Raw genomic sequence first — 16,441 nt, forward strand, 5'->3', positions numbered from 1 at the left:
GTGAGGGCCTCCAGTGAATCATTCATGAAATGAAACATTTACCGTAGCTGCGAGCTACTGAGCAAAATGTTCAGTGCAAACATATTCAAGTTCTCAGAATGAACAATGTTTCATTTCCTGTTTATAACAAAGCAACAGAGAGCTGGACAAATGGAATAAACTTTCCAGGCTGCTTCCAAACAGATTCCATGCAGCTGCTGCAGTTTTCTTCTTCCATTGCTGGCTTTTCTCCTCTAGCACAGCTGCTCTGGGACAGGTCCACCTTAGGCCTGTCCAAGTGCTTTCAGAGTAACAAACCTCTGTCACTTCACTAAATGATGGCAGCTGAAATAATCCAGCTGCCTCAGCCCCCCAGTAAGTGTGGGCACCATGTCAGCACAGGAGTTCAGTGAAGGATATGAAAAAGTATGAACATTTCCTTTTCCTTACTCATTTGGTGTGTGAGTTCACATAAAGGCTGGCTGGATTATCATATTTTAACACCTCACAACTGTCCCAATATTTACAGTTCTTAAGTATTTAGCTGGATCATCCATAAAATACCATTTAATGGAAATTTTTTTTAAAGTCCTTAGAAAATGGCTCTACATAAATGTCTGTGGTAGCATCTCTACATCAACAAATCTTTCCTGAGCACTGCCTAAAAAAGCTGAAATCTAAAACCTAGCAACTACAGCTGATGCTGAAATGCCAGATGACAGGTATTAAACCCATGATTGGTTCTGAAATTCAAGATAAAACAAAATGGTTTTCAGCATAAAGAGGGAAAAAATTATTGCACTTCAAAAGCACCATGATATTGCCATAGGAGTCTGAAAAAAATTAATCCAGGCATTAAAGAGAAGGAAGGATCTGTTTCAGGGACATCTGGGTACTTCCAGGGAGGGGGCAGATTGTGGCACAAGCAGGGTGCACTTTCACCTCTGGCAGCAGCTTCAGCCTGGGGACCTTTGCCTGTGCTGGAAGGGCCACCCAAGCAGCCAGGGGACACAGAAGGGTGACAAGGCTGCTGAGGTGTCCCATGCAGGCTGCCAGCACACACAAGGAGGTGCTGCCAGCTCCAGGGTAGAGTGGCAGCTCCCAGTCAGGCCTGGTACCATGGCAGAGCTGAGGGCAAGTGTGCCAGGCAGATTTGGAGGCTTTCTGTAAACAACAAATGTATTTCATTATTTAATTCTGAGTACAAAGGAACAGGTCAGAATTAATTGTGAAAAGGCATTGCAACAACCCAGGGCTGGGTTTGCTTCCTGGAAAGGGCCTTACCACTCCACGTCTGATGCTCGTGACGTCCGGGAGGAAAGTTAAATAAATAAATGCTAAATGATAAATAATAGACTCCATCAATAAACACATTGACTCATGGTCTAAGTAATAAAACCTGGGAGAGTGCTAGTTTGAATCCATATCCCACATACAGAGGCTTTTATTTCATTGTAATTTTACATTTCATTCTCAACTAAGCCCAGCTCACGGGTTCTGATGTTTCTGCTCTGTTGGCAGAAGTGCTATTTTTAAATCACTCTGCACCTGGCAATAATGTATTGCAAATACAGAGTAGGTTTTGCTCCTCTAGCAAAAGGATTTGCCAGATGGGCTTTCCTAATAAATTGTGTCTGATAAAAGGACAAGAAGGTTATTTAAACAAAAAGATTTTAGCTATGCCATTACATTTAAAACAGATTGAGGATTTTGCCAGTAGATAAATCAAGGGGAAAACAGTGAATAGACATGGTATTCTTTGGATGCTGCCTTCTCTGGGAAGAAAGGCATGGGTGTCTAAAAGCAAAAACAAGGAACACACAAAATTGTTTATCTAAATAATAACATAAAAGTGGGGTCAGAGCAAAGTTCAGCTTGCTCAGCTTCTAGTTACAGGAAGAAAAGCTTCAAGTACATGTGCCACAAGTGCTGCTGAGAGAATCAGTGCTGGGTACCAATATAATTTCTGTTTGCTTTTAAGGGAAAATTATCAGCCATGCTTCATTTTTTTGTTATAGAAGGACCTTGTGTGCCTAATTGCAGAAACAATTCCAGGTTGTGAATCTAAATTTAGCAATTTGAACCCATGAGTAATGCACATAAAATCATTGTTGTCCAAGTTCTCATTAATTTCAGTAGGCTTTGGATCAGGCATTGAAGAGCTAAAGATGAGCAGTCCTGGTTGCACCAAAGTCCCTCTGGCATGGCTGTGGTCAATAGCAGAGGTTTAGGAAAGGTGTAACAATATAGAGGTGAATGTAGAGATTCTTCCCCTAAAGACTTCCTTGTATGATCCATAGCACAAGCAATTGCTGAGACAGAATTTTTGTGTTTCTAAAACAGTCAAGATGTTGTTAAACATGTAATGTTTTAGCAGCTGGGTTAAAGCCCAAGGATATTAGCTTTCCTTGTAAGAGCTCACCTCTGTCAAACGTTTGTGCCCTTTGAGCTGATGGCCCAGCCATGGAATTCTCCAGTTGACTTTGCCCAATGTCACAGTGTGCCTTGCATCCCCCTGCTTGGCTCTCAGGCAGCCTTTGAGTCTCAGCTCCCTGAGCAAGCACTCAGGAAAGTCTTTAACACCTTGATCTTTCATACAGCAGGCTGGAAATCTGTTCCTCTGAGGTCTGGCTTCCATTCATCAGTCTGCAGTTTTATAGTATCAATATGTTAATGTTTCCAGAGAGGCAGGAATTTCCCTAAGAGCTGTTTGATGTGAGTTGCTGAACTGGCTCTTCCCATGGAGCTCTCCAGCCAATTTGTGACTAATCCTCGTGTCCTTCAAGAAAAAGGGACAGAATTAAGGGATGCAGAGGTCCCATCTCTGGGTGCTGTTAAGGGAATTTGCACCTGGGAGTGATGTCATGGATCAGTTGCATTGCAGGTGGTGGGTGATTTGTGGGCCACCAAGTTCAGAGTGATTCCCACTGTGTGTCCCCTTGTCTGTTGGGTTAAACTCCCCAAACCCAACCAGAACCAACCCATAAAACTTGGGAATGAGCAGTGATGCAGGGCAGTTATTCATTATTTCATTTCTAGTTAGAATTTCTTGATATTGATACCCACTCAAATTGATTACATTAAATCCCTTTGGACTGCACTGAAGCTTCTCCATTTTAGTTCTGGTTATCTCTGAAGGATTGTAAAGCACAACACTCAGAATTATTAAAGTGTGTATCTGAAATGCTGAATCGAGGCAATGGCTCCATCACACCAGCACTGTGTGTGTGTGTAAGAAATAGCAGACCCTGACTTACAGGAAACTCTTCTCCTTTTTAGAGATTCTTATTTCACAGTGGAATATTTTGCAGGCATATTTGAAATAATATTTTCTGTAATGATTCCTTTTTTGAAGGAACCTCCAACTAGAATGTTATGTGTTTCTGAATATTATGTTTTCATCCCTTTTTTCTTTTTATTGGTGTTATTATTATATTGATTGCTTCACGCAATGATCAATTATTAAACAGCTCTTTCAAACAGAAAATGTGTAGATCCATCTGTGGTTGAGCTCTGTTGGGTGAGAAGATTGGCAGCACCCTGTGACCACGAGCTGTGCTGTACAGGGGGTGTTGCTCTGATAAATGATGATGCTGAACTGTTTTTATGGTGATTTAACATTGAAACCTTATTATACTGTGAGCTCAAAGTCTCCCCTTTGCAAAGCCTGTGTCAGCAATAAAAGCAGTGACTTTCACAGGGAGGAAAGACTATCACCTCTATCACCTCATTAGAGCTTTGGAGAGAAGCTTTAGTGGCAGAGCTTCAGTTTAGGATAAAACCAGAAGTCAAGAGATAACTAAACAGTAGGGAACATGAATGCTGGGTGAAACATAAACTCACACTGAATGAAGCAAAAAGAAGATCAGAGGGATTATCAGTTTTTTGTGTTTTTTCTCCTGATTGTCATCCATTTAATGCATAATTTAAGCACTATTTAGGTACATGATTAACTACTTTTATAACAAAGGATCTTCACAGACCTCAGCACTGGGGAGAGAACACAGCTGAGCACTGCTGGTTACTCTTCAGGACAGATTTTAGAAGCTCCACAATGAATTTTCTGAAATGACATAATTTTCAAGTTCTGACAACCAGTGCTTAACCATAAATTATTTCTATTTACAAGATATAATTAGCAGGATTGGACATAAAGGGAAATAGAATTATACCAATATGGAAAATAACACTTTCATAGATAAAACTGTATCTTGTACAGATGACTGTAAACTTTAAAAACATGAATTAATGCCTTTAATGGCTTTATGAAATTATGTTGTAATTTCAATGTTGTAGTTTCTTTGATTTCCCAGTTTCTGAAAGAGAAACAGAGCTGGGATTACTCAGTGTCTGCTCATAACTTAGTTGTAACCAGAGATGGATAAACTGCAGGAGTTTCCCACTTAGCTTAGGATGAACAAGTGCACTTCAAACTGAAGGTGGCATTGTCAGGGTCAGTGTTGAAGTGTCAAAGCTCCAACTGGACACAATTTCAGGAGACAGGCACAGGTGGAAAGTACAAGCAGTTCACACCAAGGGGCAGTGGAAAAACAGCCTCTGAAGAAGCCACTACTTTTATTTTTTTTTCCCCCAAGGCCATAAATAACCCTTGGAGTGCACTGCACTGTAATGACTTGCAATAACAGATTTTCTTACAGTAAAGACCTCCTGGATGATATGATTGTCAATGCATCTCCAAGAATATGCTGCCATTGACTCACTGCCAGGCTTAGATTTTAGGATATCCTAGTGCATTTTAAAAGTCAATTTCCTATTACTTTTCATAATGTTTATTAGCATGTTTTGCATCTTATCACAACTTTTACCTTAGCAAACTGACAAACACAACTTCCCCTCCTGCATTTCTTTGTATGTTTTCTTTGTTTTGCAGGATCCCAAATACTTCAAGTCACAGAAAACTGGGAGAGGCCAATTGAAAGAAGGCTGGAGAGAGACCCATCAGCCAATTATGTGTTCCTATAAACTTGTGACTGTGAAATTCGAAGTCTGGGGACTTCAAACCAGAGTAGAGCAATTTGTACACAAGGTCAGTGAAACAGGAGCTGTTCCTTCACATGGGCAGAACTTGAGCACTCACAGGAATGTGGCTGTGGCTGGAGAAGCCTGGGAGCTCAGCCCAGGCTCAGACCTCTCACAAGGTCTCAAAGAGCTGGAGCAGAGCCCAGGACTTCACTTTGGGTACAAATGTGACAAAGCCCAGAGCTGCTCAGGCCTAAGGTTGAGAAAAACTATCAATAACATTTTCAGTGCTGTGACCAATATATGAGCTGAGGTATTTCTGAGTACACAGGGGTCCCATACCACAGCAGTGAGGTGAAGAATCCCTTAGAAACAGACAGTGGGAAAGTTTTCCAATCTGTCTACTAAAAATTCAATTCATGAAGAACATAACTATGAGGTGATAAAATTTTTCATAGTATTGACCTTCTACATGTTTGAAAAAACTGAGAAGGGAAAAGAAGAGATCCAGAATGTCTAATTGGCCAAAGATTATTGGTATCTCTACACATTCCCAAATGGACTCCCATGCTAGTCAAAGCCATGGTCCAGTGCTGGCAACAGATCCAGTTCCAGTGGGACTGGGAGCCCTTCAGGGCCAGAATTACTTTTTAGACACAGAACTGCCAGAGGGTTTCTCACTTTCAGTCCTGTTGAAGGACACAGATGAGATGTTTTGTTGCTGCTGAGGCCTTTAACCCTTTCCTTGTTTGCAGGTGGTCAGAGACATCCTCCTGATCGGTCACCGGCAGGCGTTTGCCTGGGTGGATGAGTGGTATGGTGAGTGTCCTCCAGGGCCAGCCCTTCCAGGGGGCTGAGACAAGCCTGGGACAATTAACAGCAGGTTCCCATCTGCTTTCATGGATCCTCAGGTCCTAGGGTGACTTGTTCATGGGGGAGGTGGAACCATGTTAAAGATCATCTCCTTCCACCCCCTTCCATGGGCAGGGACGCCTTCCACTAGACCAGGCTGCTCCAAGCCCCATCCAGCCTGGCCTTGGACACTTCCAGGGATGCTGGATTTGGGCAGCAGGCAGCAGCCAGGGGTGCCTTTCCATCCCAGCATGTCAGTGGACCTGCCCCAGTGCCCTCACCTGCCCTGCAGGCAGGACCTGTCTGTATGGAGAACCTTGTCCAAGTTGAATAAAGCTTCTTCTTAAGGCTGCCTTAACTTGGAGCCATTTCCATACTGCAGACTCCTAAGGCCTCTGACCCAACACACTTCCAGCTTTTTAGGAAAGTTTTAAGCTATTGATATGGATTGCAACAAAGAAAAGTTGGAGTTTTCTGAAAAAATATGTAGATAAGCATAAATCCTATGGGGTCTGATTCAGAAGCAGCTGCTTGCAAAAAGTGTTGGAATCCATGAGGCAGCTGTGGGAATCTGGGCACTTCCAGTAGGACAGAGCAATCTGAAAATCAAACCAGTAACCACAGTGCCTAAGGGGAGCTCACTGCCTTGGTACCTTGTACATGCATTTTCTGTAAGACATATCCATCACCACAGCTACTCTTAAACAGGCTCTGAGACAGGCCATGGAAATACCATAGGAATCTGACAATATATTTAGAATTTTTGTTTAGGCCCTCCTCAAGCTTCAGGAAACACCAATTTGGGCATTTCATGGGTGAGGGACAGCTCTCTCACCAGAGCTCAGAGCCATTGTGCATTGCTCAGGAAGTAACTGCTGCAAACACATCTCAGAGGTGTCACAGCCCTGCACTGGAATTTAGCCACCAACTCAGTGGGCTCATTGTTTGGAAATAGAGAAAAAATTGCTTTTGAAATCACAGTGTTCTTATAAATTTAATACTGCATGAAAATCTTGTGCTGTAATGGTCATAAAAATACTGAAGCTGCTAAAAATATCTTTTTCTATTGGGATAGCTGTAAACTAGTGAGAGAATTTTATATCCAGTGAGAGAGTTCTTCAGAGCTATTTTATTTTAAATTTTAGATTTGTTTCTTTTTTTACCTGAAATAGAACAATCCATTCTTTTCCCTGTACCAAGTCAGGGAAACTGGTAACTTTAAATAAAACAGCCTGACTTCATGTAAAAAGTGAGCCCATAAATTTGCTCCCAGTCTACCCAAAATACCTGTACAGTGAGAGAGGGAGAATGTTACTGAGGAGCAAAGTGTCAGCTGCACTTTAGCAGAGTTACTGATAATGATGACAAATGAATAGCCATGAAGTCAAACATACCAAACAGGTTTAGCTCAAAAACATTTCACTATGGATTTTCCCCTCCTAAGTCTAAAATCTCCCTGCCAAAAATACTCTTTCCACAAATGAAATATTGTGCTACACAATTATCTTGTGGATTTTTCCTTGTCAGAGTGAACCTTTTTACTAACTAATATAGTGTATTTTTAAGAGCTTAATTATCAGCCTAAGTATAAACCCTAAAAAATCTGGGCTTAATAAAATAGATATAATAATCTAGCATCCAAAATATCATTTTTAAGTGTCTATTAACACTTTTTGAAATGATAGTTTGAGAAAGACCTGGAGATGATGGCAGTCAGCTAAACTGAATCCAATAATCAGTGTAATAAACAATGTGTTATGTTAATGACTGGTTGCTGTTACTGACCCTGTAAGTATGAATGTGTTTTGTCATTTAATTTACTAAACTCTATTTAGTTTTATTATTAAGGAATTCTATTGTCTCAGTGTTACTTACTAATAAAGAGCATGTTCTGTGCCTGGCAAAGTGCATCCCAGCATGTTACTGACACAGCTTCTGAGCTTGTTTCTCATTCCAGACAACAGTAAAAGACTGAAAGAGTACGAGTTAGGGGTATTCCATGTTTCCTTCTCAAATTCCTTGATCAAAATTTTAGACTGAATTTGTTTTTACTGATGAATTATGACATCATACTGCCACTACAACAGCTGAAGTTGTATCTTTCCTTAAAAGCTGCCTCATAAAATGCAGCAGGATCCTCACAGCACAGAGCAGGGAGTAGTGTGATACAAGAACTCCCAAATCCCAGTGGCACATCATAAACTTGAGGAATACGGGAGCCTCAAGAGCAGATCACAGTGCATGACCAAAGGGGCACCCACTTGCAAGCAGACTGTGCTAATAAAATGCTCTTTGAGTGTTTTGAGTCAAAAGTTGATGGCTGTTTTTACGAGGCTCTGAAGTTACCAAAGCATCGTAAAGAACGGCCCAAACCCTGACACTGCTCCCGTCCTGACTCCTCCCTCCCCAGGGCAGTTATGGAAAGCATGGGAATACTCAGATGAGTCACAGGTCAATTACTGGATTCTTTATGTTTTTGCTGGAGTTGTGGTTGATGACAAATCCTGTTAAAGGTGTTAACCATTGCCTGGTGTTCCACAGCACCTGGGGTGACACCCCCAGCCAGGCTGGGCAGTGCTCAGTGATCCTGCTGCTGGGAGCAGCCTCATTTCTGGGATATTTCTAATTTTCATCATTCATTCAATTGCTTGAGGCTACTTAACCATTAACATAGTCACTATTAATTCACTTACCAGTTTAAGTGTTAGTTTCTGGAATCTAAAGTGGTGTGGGCTCTAACACTATGACTTTTGCTGGTTATGAGATGTACAATGCAAAGTTAACAAAAACTCTTTTTGCAAGTGCTGGAAAGGTAAGTACATATTTATAATATTTCTGTATCTATCCTTTATTCCAAAGGATCTTCTAAAATCTCTTTAGAAGATCTTGGCCTTTGCCAAGGCCTGCACTTCAGTACTTCGTGCCTCCCTTACATTACACAGATACTCCTAAACAATTTCCACTCCTTCCTGTTCTCTGACTCCCTTTGACTTAACCTTGCACCTTCCTTGGCTGACACAACTACCTTTATGAGGCAATTTTCATAAAGCTAGTTGTTCCTTGCTTTTTAAAAAATCCTTTGTTGGCTTCTGCTGAAAGACTTTGTGTTCCTAGAACCTTCTCCTTTGGAAAACAAAATTAAGTTTGCACTGAATCAATGGAAAATGCCAACAATTTTGAACTTTTTCAGATATGACTATGGATGATGTTCGAGAATACGAGAAAAATATGCATGAAAAAACCAACATTAAAGTTTGCAACCAACATTCATCTACTGTGGATGAAATAGAGAGCCATGCCAAAGCAAGAGTATGTCAATTTTTAAAACATATTGCCCATCCTCAGCCAATACATCTGCACAGACCGGAAAGGAGCAACCAATTGCTGATCAGTCAGTGGAATTTTGGGGAGGTTTTGCTTCAATAAGAACAGAATCCTTTCTCCATGAAGTGCAATCCTGCCTTTGGTTTGCACTGTAACCCTGCCAGTTATGTAAGGGAGGGTGGGGTTGGGCTCATATACACCTCCCTGGCTTCCAGGAAAACACAGTTGGATACATAAAGAGGAGGTTAAAGAGGATTTTTACTTTCTATTCTTTGAATAGTTAAAAAATGCAGGAGTTCACAGCGGTCTAGTCAAAAAGCCAAGAACATGGGGAGTGGAAAACTTCTATGGGATTCACAAAATTCTTTTTTTCACCAGGAAAACGAGTTATTCACTCTTTTCAAGGTAACTTTAATGTTACTGTCATTGATTAGCTACCAACAAGGTGGGAAGTATTTTCAGAAGTATGTAGCAGAGGTTTGTGGAAAAGGGCAGGTTTCTGTGTAAGTTCTCTGGTCTGGAGATTTCACAAAGTACTTAATTACCTAATTTGGGCTCCACAAGTAGAGGCCTAAATTTAGAGGTTGATACTCTGCAAACAGAGAAGATGCAGCGGCCCCTGCCCCTGCAGTGTCATTATTCCTTTATTTCTGCTCATGGTGCTGTGGAACTCAGGGCTGGGTTTAGTCATGAAATCAGTGTGGGGCAAGGCTTGAAGGGCTCCAAGTCTTTCCTTGGCTCTTGCTCAGTGCCAGCTGGCCCCAGCCTGAGGAGATGTTGTCTGCATAGTCCCCAGGCAGGTAATTCTTGTGCTTGTGACACAGCATTCACTGACATCAAGGTTACTCCTTAGCAGAGAATCAGTTCAGATTTTGGCTCCACGCTTCAGGATTTGGTTCTGAATGAAGTCTGCCACCTGTAGTTTCCATGTGGAAAAATTGAGGTCAGAACAGAAGTTGTTATTAATGAAAAAAAAAAAAGAAAGTCTGCCTTGCTCAGTGTAAGGACTGTTTGACTTGAGTTTATATCACAGCAGAAGGAAATTAAAGCAAATATAAGCTAAAAAGTAAAAGTCAATTGAAGTGCTTAATGTCTGAATTAAAAATGAAGAGTCTTGGAGGCTCCATTCAGTAAGACTTCACTTCAAAGGACAGTGCACTGAGAAACCTTCCTGTCCCCTTCATTTGTCCAAGACAGCTTTTGGTTCACATTGTACAGAATTCCTCAATCAAAATCCCTGTGATTTCAGCAGAATTTGGGACACTTTGAGTGCAGAAATTCTCACCCACTGTTACAGGGTGTGAAATGAAATGTAAACCAGCAAAACAGGTTCAAACCTCTCTCCAACATGAGTAGGTACAGTTCCCCTGGGACCATCTGTTTGTTGCCAGCACTTCTGTCAGATCTGCAACAGGCAGATTCTCACTCCTAATGATGCCAGTGTGGGCTGGAGAGGTCCCTGGGATGCGGTGCAGGGGGGAGCGAAGGCAGCAGCACCGTGCACGCTTTCCTTTATTTCATGTGATGTTGGAACACAACAGAAAGCTGCTTCGACAGCCAAGGTTGCACATGTCTGCAGCTGGGTAGGGGCAAAAAGCATCACTGCCCTGGAAGGACAGGATTTTGTCACAAATTTGATAATCCCCACTGCCAGTCCTGTGCTTCAGACACTCGAATATGTGAGACTTCTTAATTGATTAAAAGACTCGTGGTTTTATTTCTATATTTTTGAGCTTTCGTGGCTCAAAGAATCTATAAATGGTCTAATGAAATACTTCAAATTCATGAATTTAACTTGACATTCAACAAAAATCTTAACATTGCCTTCAGTTGGCTCGGTGGGCGTCTTGCAGGCACTGCAGACATGGAGCAGCAGGTTCCAGAAGAGCCTTGCTGATTTTCTGCTCAACTTCCCCGTCGGTAGCAGATGTCACTCCCTGGGGTTTATCGCAGGTTCCGCACGGCTCCGGCGGAGCCCGGGAGCGCGCTGCCCTCTTGCGGGGCCCGGCAGCACCGGGACAGCTCCGGCAGCTCCGCGCTGGCCCGGCCGCCTTTCCCTCCCCGGGGCTCCGATCCCTCCTCTCGGCTGCCGGCGCTTCGCAGGGAACTGAGCGGTGCATTTGTCACCTGCCCACCGGCGTTTCATGAAGTTTCCGGAGGGAAAGTTGGAAGCACGGCTTTGAATGGCGTGGCTTTGTCAAGGGAGAGCGAATTCTTCAGGCTTTATTGGCGGAAAAGCAAAACAGGCTCGGTCCTTGCACGAAGCTGCAGCTCAAGTCATTGGAAGGAGGGAGAATTTTTCATTCTTTGATAATTACGGCAGATGAGCAAACCATGACAACCCTTTGCCCACTTGGGTTTATAATCTAAGTGAATAATTAAAAACCCCTTTCACTTGCATTGTGTTTGAAGTTCTGAAAAATGCTACCTGCTGACTGTATCCAAATGTACTCTTTAGCTGCCTGTGGAATAGCTGGATTTTCCCAGCAATTCCAGAGGCAGCAATCTTTATTCAGCTCTAACCCAGGTAGAGGAACCATTAGTCCGTGATTAATGTACTTAAAACTTTGTTTCCTTTACATTGTGCTCACTGTGCTCCAGTCAGCGCCTACAATGGGGAGGCATTCATGCGGAGAAGCACTTAATGAGATGCGTGATAAGCAATCATTCCCTGCTTTAGGATTGGGATGGAAGTAGTTTAACTGAATTAATGAAATGATTCTTTGAAATTATTCTAACATGCCTTTGTCTTTCATTCCTTCTGGTTGAAGACATGACAATGGATGAAGTCCGAGAGTTTGAACGAGCCACTCAGGAAGCTACCAACAAGAAGATTGGGATTTTCCCACCGGCAATATCTATCTCTAGCATTTCCATGCCTTCCTCAACCCGCAGTGCTCCATCTAGTGCTCCATCAACCCCTCTCTCCACAGATGCTCCTGATTTCCTAACAGTTCCCAAAGATCGGCCTCGGAAAAAGTCTGCTCCAGAAACTCTCACTCTTCCAGATCCATCGAAAAAAACCTTCTAAATTAACCCTGCATGTTTCCTCCTGATAAGCCATGTCTGCCACAGCAAGAGTGACATAACTCAATTGCTACAAAGGTCGTGCTGGTTTGTTGGTTGGTTTTTTTGTTTGTTTCAGATAACCTTTCCGGTGTGGAAAGATGACTCCTTTCCTCAGACTTGATCCTTAAAACCTTATGAAAAGTGCATGCAAGAGAAAGTAGTTTATATATTCCTAAAGTAGTGTTTCAAGCCATATGGTGCATCTTAGTGACACCAATGGAACAGTCTGAGGGGATGCTATAAACGAAAACCAATCTTTCTGTAGCAGTACTCTGCCTGCAAACCCTCATCTAGGTCACAGCATTTATAATTAGGAGTAGGTATTAAGTAATTCTGCCAAGGACTTCTGAGGCAAATTAGTGCCAACTAGAATGCAGGGTTAACAGAAAAAAACCCTCCCATTTTCTTCTTTTATAACCAATTTTAAAATCTTTCCCACTCTCAGGCTTCTCCTGTGTGTTCATAAACCTTTGACCTGTAACTCATTGTACTTGAACACCAACAAATCCACATTTTGCTTAATATGACTCAGGATTTGGGGCCTAAAACACAAAACACAAATCTTTTCAAACCTAAAATATCACTGTATCAAAGCCCCAGTTGTAATTAATTATACTGACTTTGAGGCCATTGAACTATTTCTACCTTGCACAGAATTTGTAACAGGAACCACCTATTTCTTGTAGATAATGTATTTTACTATTTCTCCCCTGTCCTTTTGTGACAGAGTGTTGGTGTTGGTGTTCATCAGTGGTGTTCTGTGACATTGGAGAAAGCAGCTGAATTGTGCCAGTTGAGAAACAAAAGCAATGAATTCTGTCTGTTCCTGGCTGGAAGAAGAGCAGTAGTCAGGCTGGGAGACCTTGAATGCAAAGGGAAGAAAACAGGAGACTCCTTTTTCTTTCCTGCCTCGCATCTCTGCTAAACAGAACAATCTGACAGAGAGCTGGGCCCAGGCACTGCCTCCTTTGGGGAAGGGGGACAAAATCAGTCACTTCAAAAAGCAAACCAGTGGTGGGTGATGTTGAGGAACCAGAAATGGTCTTCCTGGTGTGTGTGTGTCTGTGTGAAATCACTCCTCAATCTCAGGAATTCAATTGTTGACAAGGATGTTTCCCAGAGGGAAGTGTAGATGGTGGAAGGAGAAAAATAAATGGCAGGAGTGGTCTCTTCCTTCCTTCCTCTCCAAAGCATGAACTGGGTGAGAGCCTTTCCTCGCTGCCCCCTCTGTGGGACACTTTGCTCTCCCCCACACTCGATGGCTGCTGCAGCTCCTTCCCTTGGTGACATCAGTGAGCCACTGTCCAGTTCCCAGGGAATGACAGCTCCTACCTGAATCACAATCCCAGTGGGTGATACTTTGTGCCACCACTGACAGTTCATGGATGGAGGGAAAAAGAGACTTCACCAGAGCTGAGCTGTCCCTGAATACTGAGCACTCAATTTTGCCCAAACCTGGGGTACAGTGGCTGAAATGCACTGAGCTCCTCACTGGATGCAGCTGCAGCACAAGTTTTGTGAAATGAGTGGTATTTAGGGAGAGATTTTAGGAGCAGAAGTAACTCCACTGCCAACCTGCACACAAATGAAACAAGTGTTCATTTGTCTGATAGTGAAAATCCTGCAGCCAGCAAAATCCAGGAGCTCCCTGCAGGTTTGCTGTGGTCTTGCATTCTCCCAGGTTTTGTCCATGCTTGGCTTTGCTTTTCTTTCCAGAGCTGGTAATTCTGACTCATTAGTGACCTGATGGGTGATGCTCTTTTGTTTAAAAAGAAGCTGCTGTAATACTGCAAACAAAACTTTCCTACATTGGTTTATGATTTCAGATTAACAAGGGTGCACATTATGGAATCATAGGATCGTGTGGAATTTTTTATTGTTATTATTGATTTAGTATCAAGATTGGAACATTGGCAGCAAAGGGAAACCTTGAAAAACATAAAACATTGTTTGGTTCTTTTCTCATTGTCTGAGTTTGGCCCATACAGAAATAGTTCAGGTCTGTTCCACCTGAAAGTCTGTTTCAATGGCTGTTTAATTTGTCCAAGCCAATATTCAGTGTCCTGGTGCTCACATGCCACTGTTTCTATTCACATTTTGGAATCTGGGTTTGACACAGATTATTGGATCACAGCAGTTCCATCTTTACTCATGTTTAACTGATTGATTTCCAATACATTGATCATGATATTAAGTAGTTTTGGGGACAAGTCATTTGTGCAATCATTGACCAGGACAGATCTGAATATCTGCCTGGCAGACATGGAGGAGAGAGACAGGGATCCTGGAGTGTCAGAGTGACAGGACTCTCCTGCTGTGCCCAGCTTTAGTGTCCCCACACTGGATCCACCACTGGCAGGGTCAGGGTCAGGGTCAGGAGCAGCCACTCTGCCTCTGCTGCTGCCCAGTCAAGGCCAATTAAAAGATCTGTAATGTGTCCCTGCTTTGGATAAGAGTACCCCAGGTTTTCATGGGTCGGGGAAGTGCCCAGAGCTGAGTTCTGCCTTGTTCTCTCCAGCAGGCATCACCCATCTGGTCAATGACAGGATCTTTAAATGTCTTTTTCTGTTTGGTTGGCTGCTATTTAGGGTAAGATAGCTTTTTCTAGAATATTCCCAGCAGGCACACATGAAATGAAATGAGAAGGAAGGTCTGAGTATTCCAGTGTAACACCTTGAGGAGAAGGGGTTGTTTTCAGTGCTGATTTTCTCCTTTCTGTTGTGTTTTCAGGCATGTTTATTAGGATTAAAATAGAGAGTTTTGCAGGTGTTCCTCACTTCGTTTGCAAAAATAAACGCTGTGATTATTTACTGGGTGCAGCCTCAGAGCTTGGTGAACACAGCCTGTGTTCCTCTTCTCTACCACAGTGACAAGAATCCCGTGATGCAGCCCTGCTAGGACTTGGCAAGGAATTTTTTATCAAGGAGAATACAGTTCAGAGCAAAAACTGTGATGAGTTTGTTCAGGTTTCTATGAAAACCTCCAGGCTTTGCTTGTACTTTTGTGTATTTTGGAAGGAACAATCATTACAAAACAACTGGCAGTTCAGTGCAGCTTCAGAAGGGTCAATCTCCTAAAAAATCAAAAAGGGAGGGACCCACAAAAGTTGTTCCTGAAACATGGGATTTCTTATGAATGTAATGGTTAATTTTGTAAAGGACTGGATAAATACTATGGAAAGAAACTATTTGACCTTGTTCTTTGGCTTTTTTGATTATTCTGGAAGGTGACTTTGTGACATCTAGTAGCCAATTTGCATTAATTGCTGCTGTAGAGACTTTGAAACTGAAATATTTGTTCCTTGAATTTCAGTTTGTAACAAGACCGCTATACTTTGCTAAAACTGCTTTGAAGCTTGCTGCACTATAACTTCAAAAAAAATGTGTTATCCTTTGAAATAAGCCAAATGTATATGCTTTTTATGAATTAGTGAGTGCAGTAAGAGAGAATTCAAAATCTTGTCAATAGGAGATTTTCTGTTGCCATTGTTTGGACTTGGTTTTCTATGTGTAAGTTAAAATTGCTAAATAAGTCTAACAATGTTTTGCTTTAAATGAACAGCATGGTCATTGAATTATGATCTCCTGTAGTTTTGTGGTGTCACTAAAGCAGGTTTTATTGGTTTCTTTCATTTCTGTGATAATTCCACGTGATTCTGTTATGTCCAGTAATTAATTTCTCTTATTTAGAGCATTGATGGCAACATCAGGCAATGCATCACCACCATCAAAGAAGGACCAAGTTTTGATTTGCTCTGCACATTCAATAGTGCAAGGCTCAGCAGGAGAATTTGACTGTCATTTTTCTCATATCACTTAGTTTCTGTTTTTTTCCAAGTTATTTATTATTTTTAATATTGTATTTTTCGTTGCATTTTGTTGTAAATAAACTACCAACAATTATTCTTTACAACGGTGGCTGTTTTCTCTTACTGGGTCTCCTGTAGGCAGAAACTTCCTCATTAACATGTACCACTGACATTTCTACCCCAGCTCTGCAAGTCACTTCCTCAAAATTAAATAGCACAAAGAATTAACTTTGTGAGGAAAATTTAAAGCACTTACAGCCTCTCCTGGATTCTGTTGTGCCCCAGCTCTGTAAAGGTTTTACCGGGGCAGGTGCCCCATCGGTCTGGCATTAGCCCATTCACTTGTAAATGACCATTTGGTTGACAAGGAAGTTTTTCATTAGGGAATCTAATTCTTTATGCAGGGTTTGGCAGCTCAGTTTTGTACCA

General features: G+C 42.0%; 1 protein-coding gene across 2 annotated transcripts in view; it reads left to right on the plus strand.

Moving 5' to 3' along the window:
• The window catches only part of PITPNC1 (phosphatidylinositol transfer protein cytoplasmic 1), a 78,650-nt gene extending 62,540 nt beyond the window's left edge, over positions 1-16,110 (plus strand). Inside the window, exons 7-10 of one of the 2 annotated variants that reach the window (XM_084218505.1) lie at positions 4,871-5,026; positions 5,715-5,778; positions 9,002-9,120; positions 11,907-12,046. In XM_084218505.1, the coding sequence (XP_084074631.1) occupies positions 4,871-5,026; positions 5,715-5,778; positions 9,002-9,120; positions 11,907-11,912 (345 nt within the window). In that variant the 3' untranslated portion in view covers positions 11,913-12,046. Of the gene's footprint in view, positions 1-4,870; positions 5,027-5,714; positions 5,779-9,001; positions 9,121-11,906 lie in introns of both variants that reach the window. The other variant, XM_084218504.1, reaches the window with a different exon arrangement.
• The last annotated feature ends 331 nt before the right edge of the window (positions 16,111-16,441 follow it).

Source organism: Fringilla coelebs (assembly GCF_963513975.1).
Source record: "Fringilla coelebs genome assembly, chromosome: 19".
Lineage (NCBI taxonomy): Eukaryota > Metazoa > Chordata > Aves > Passeriformes > Fringillidae > Fringilla > Fringilla coelebs.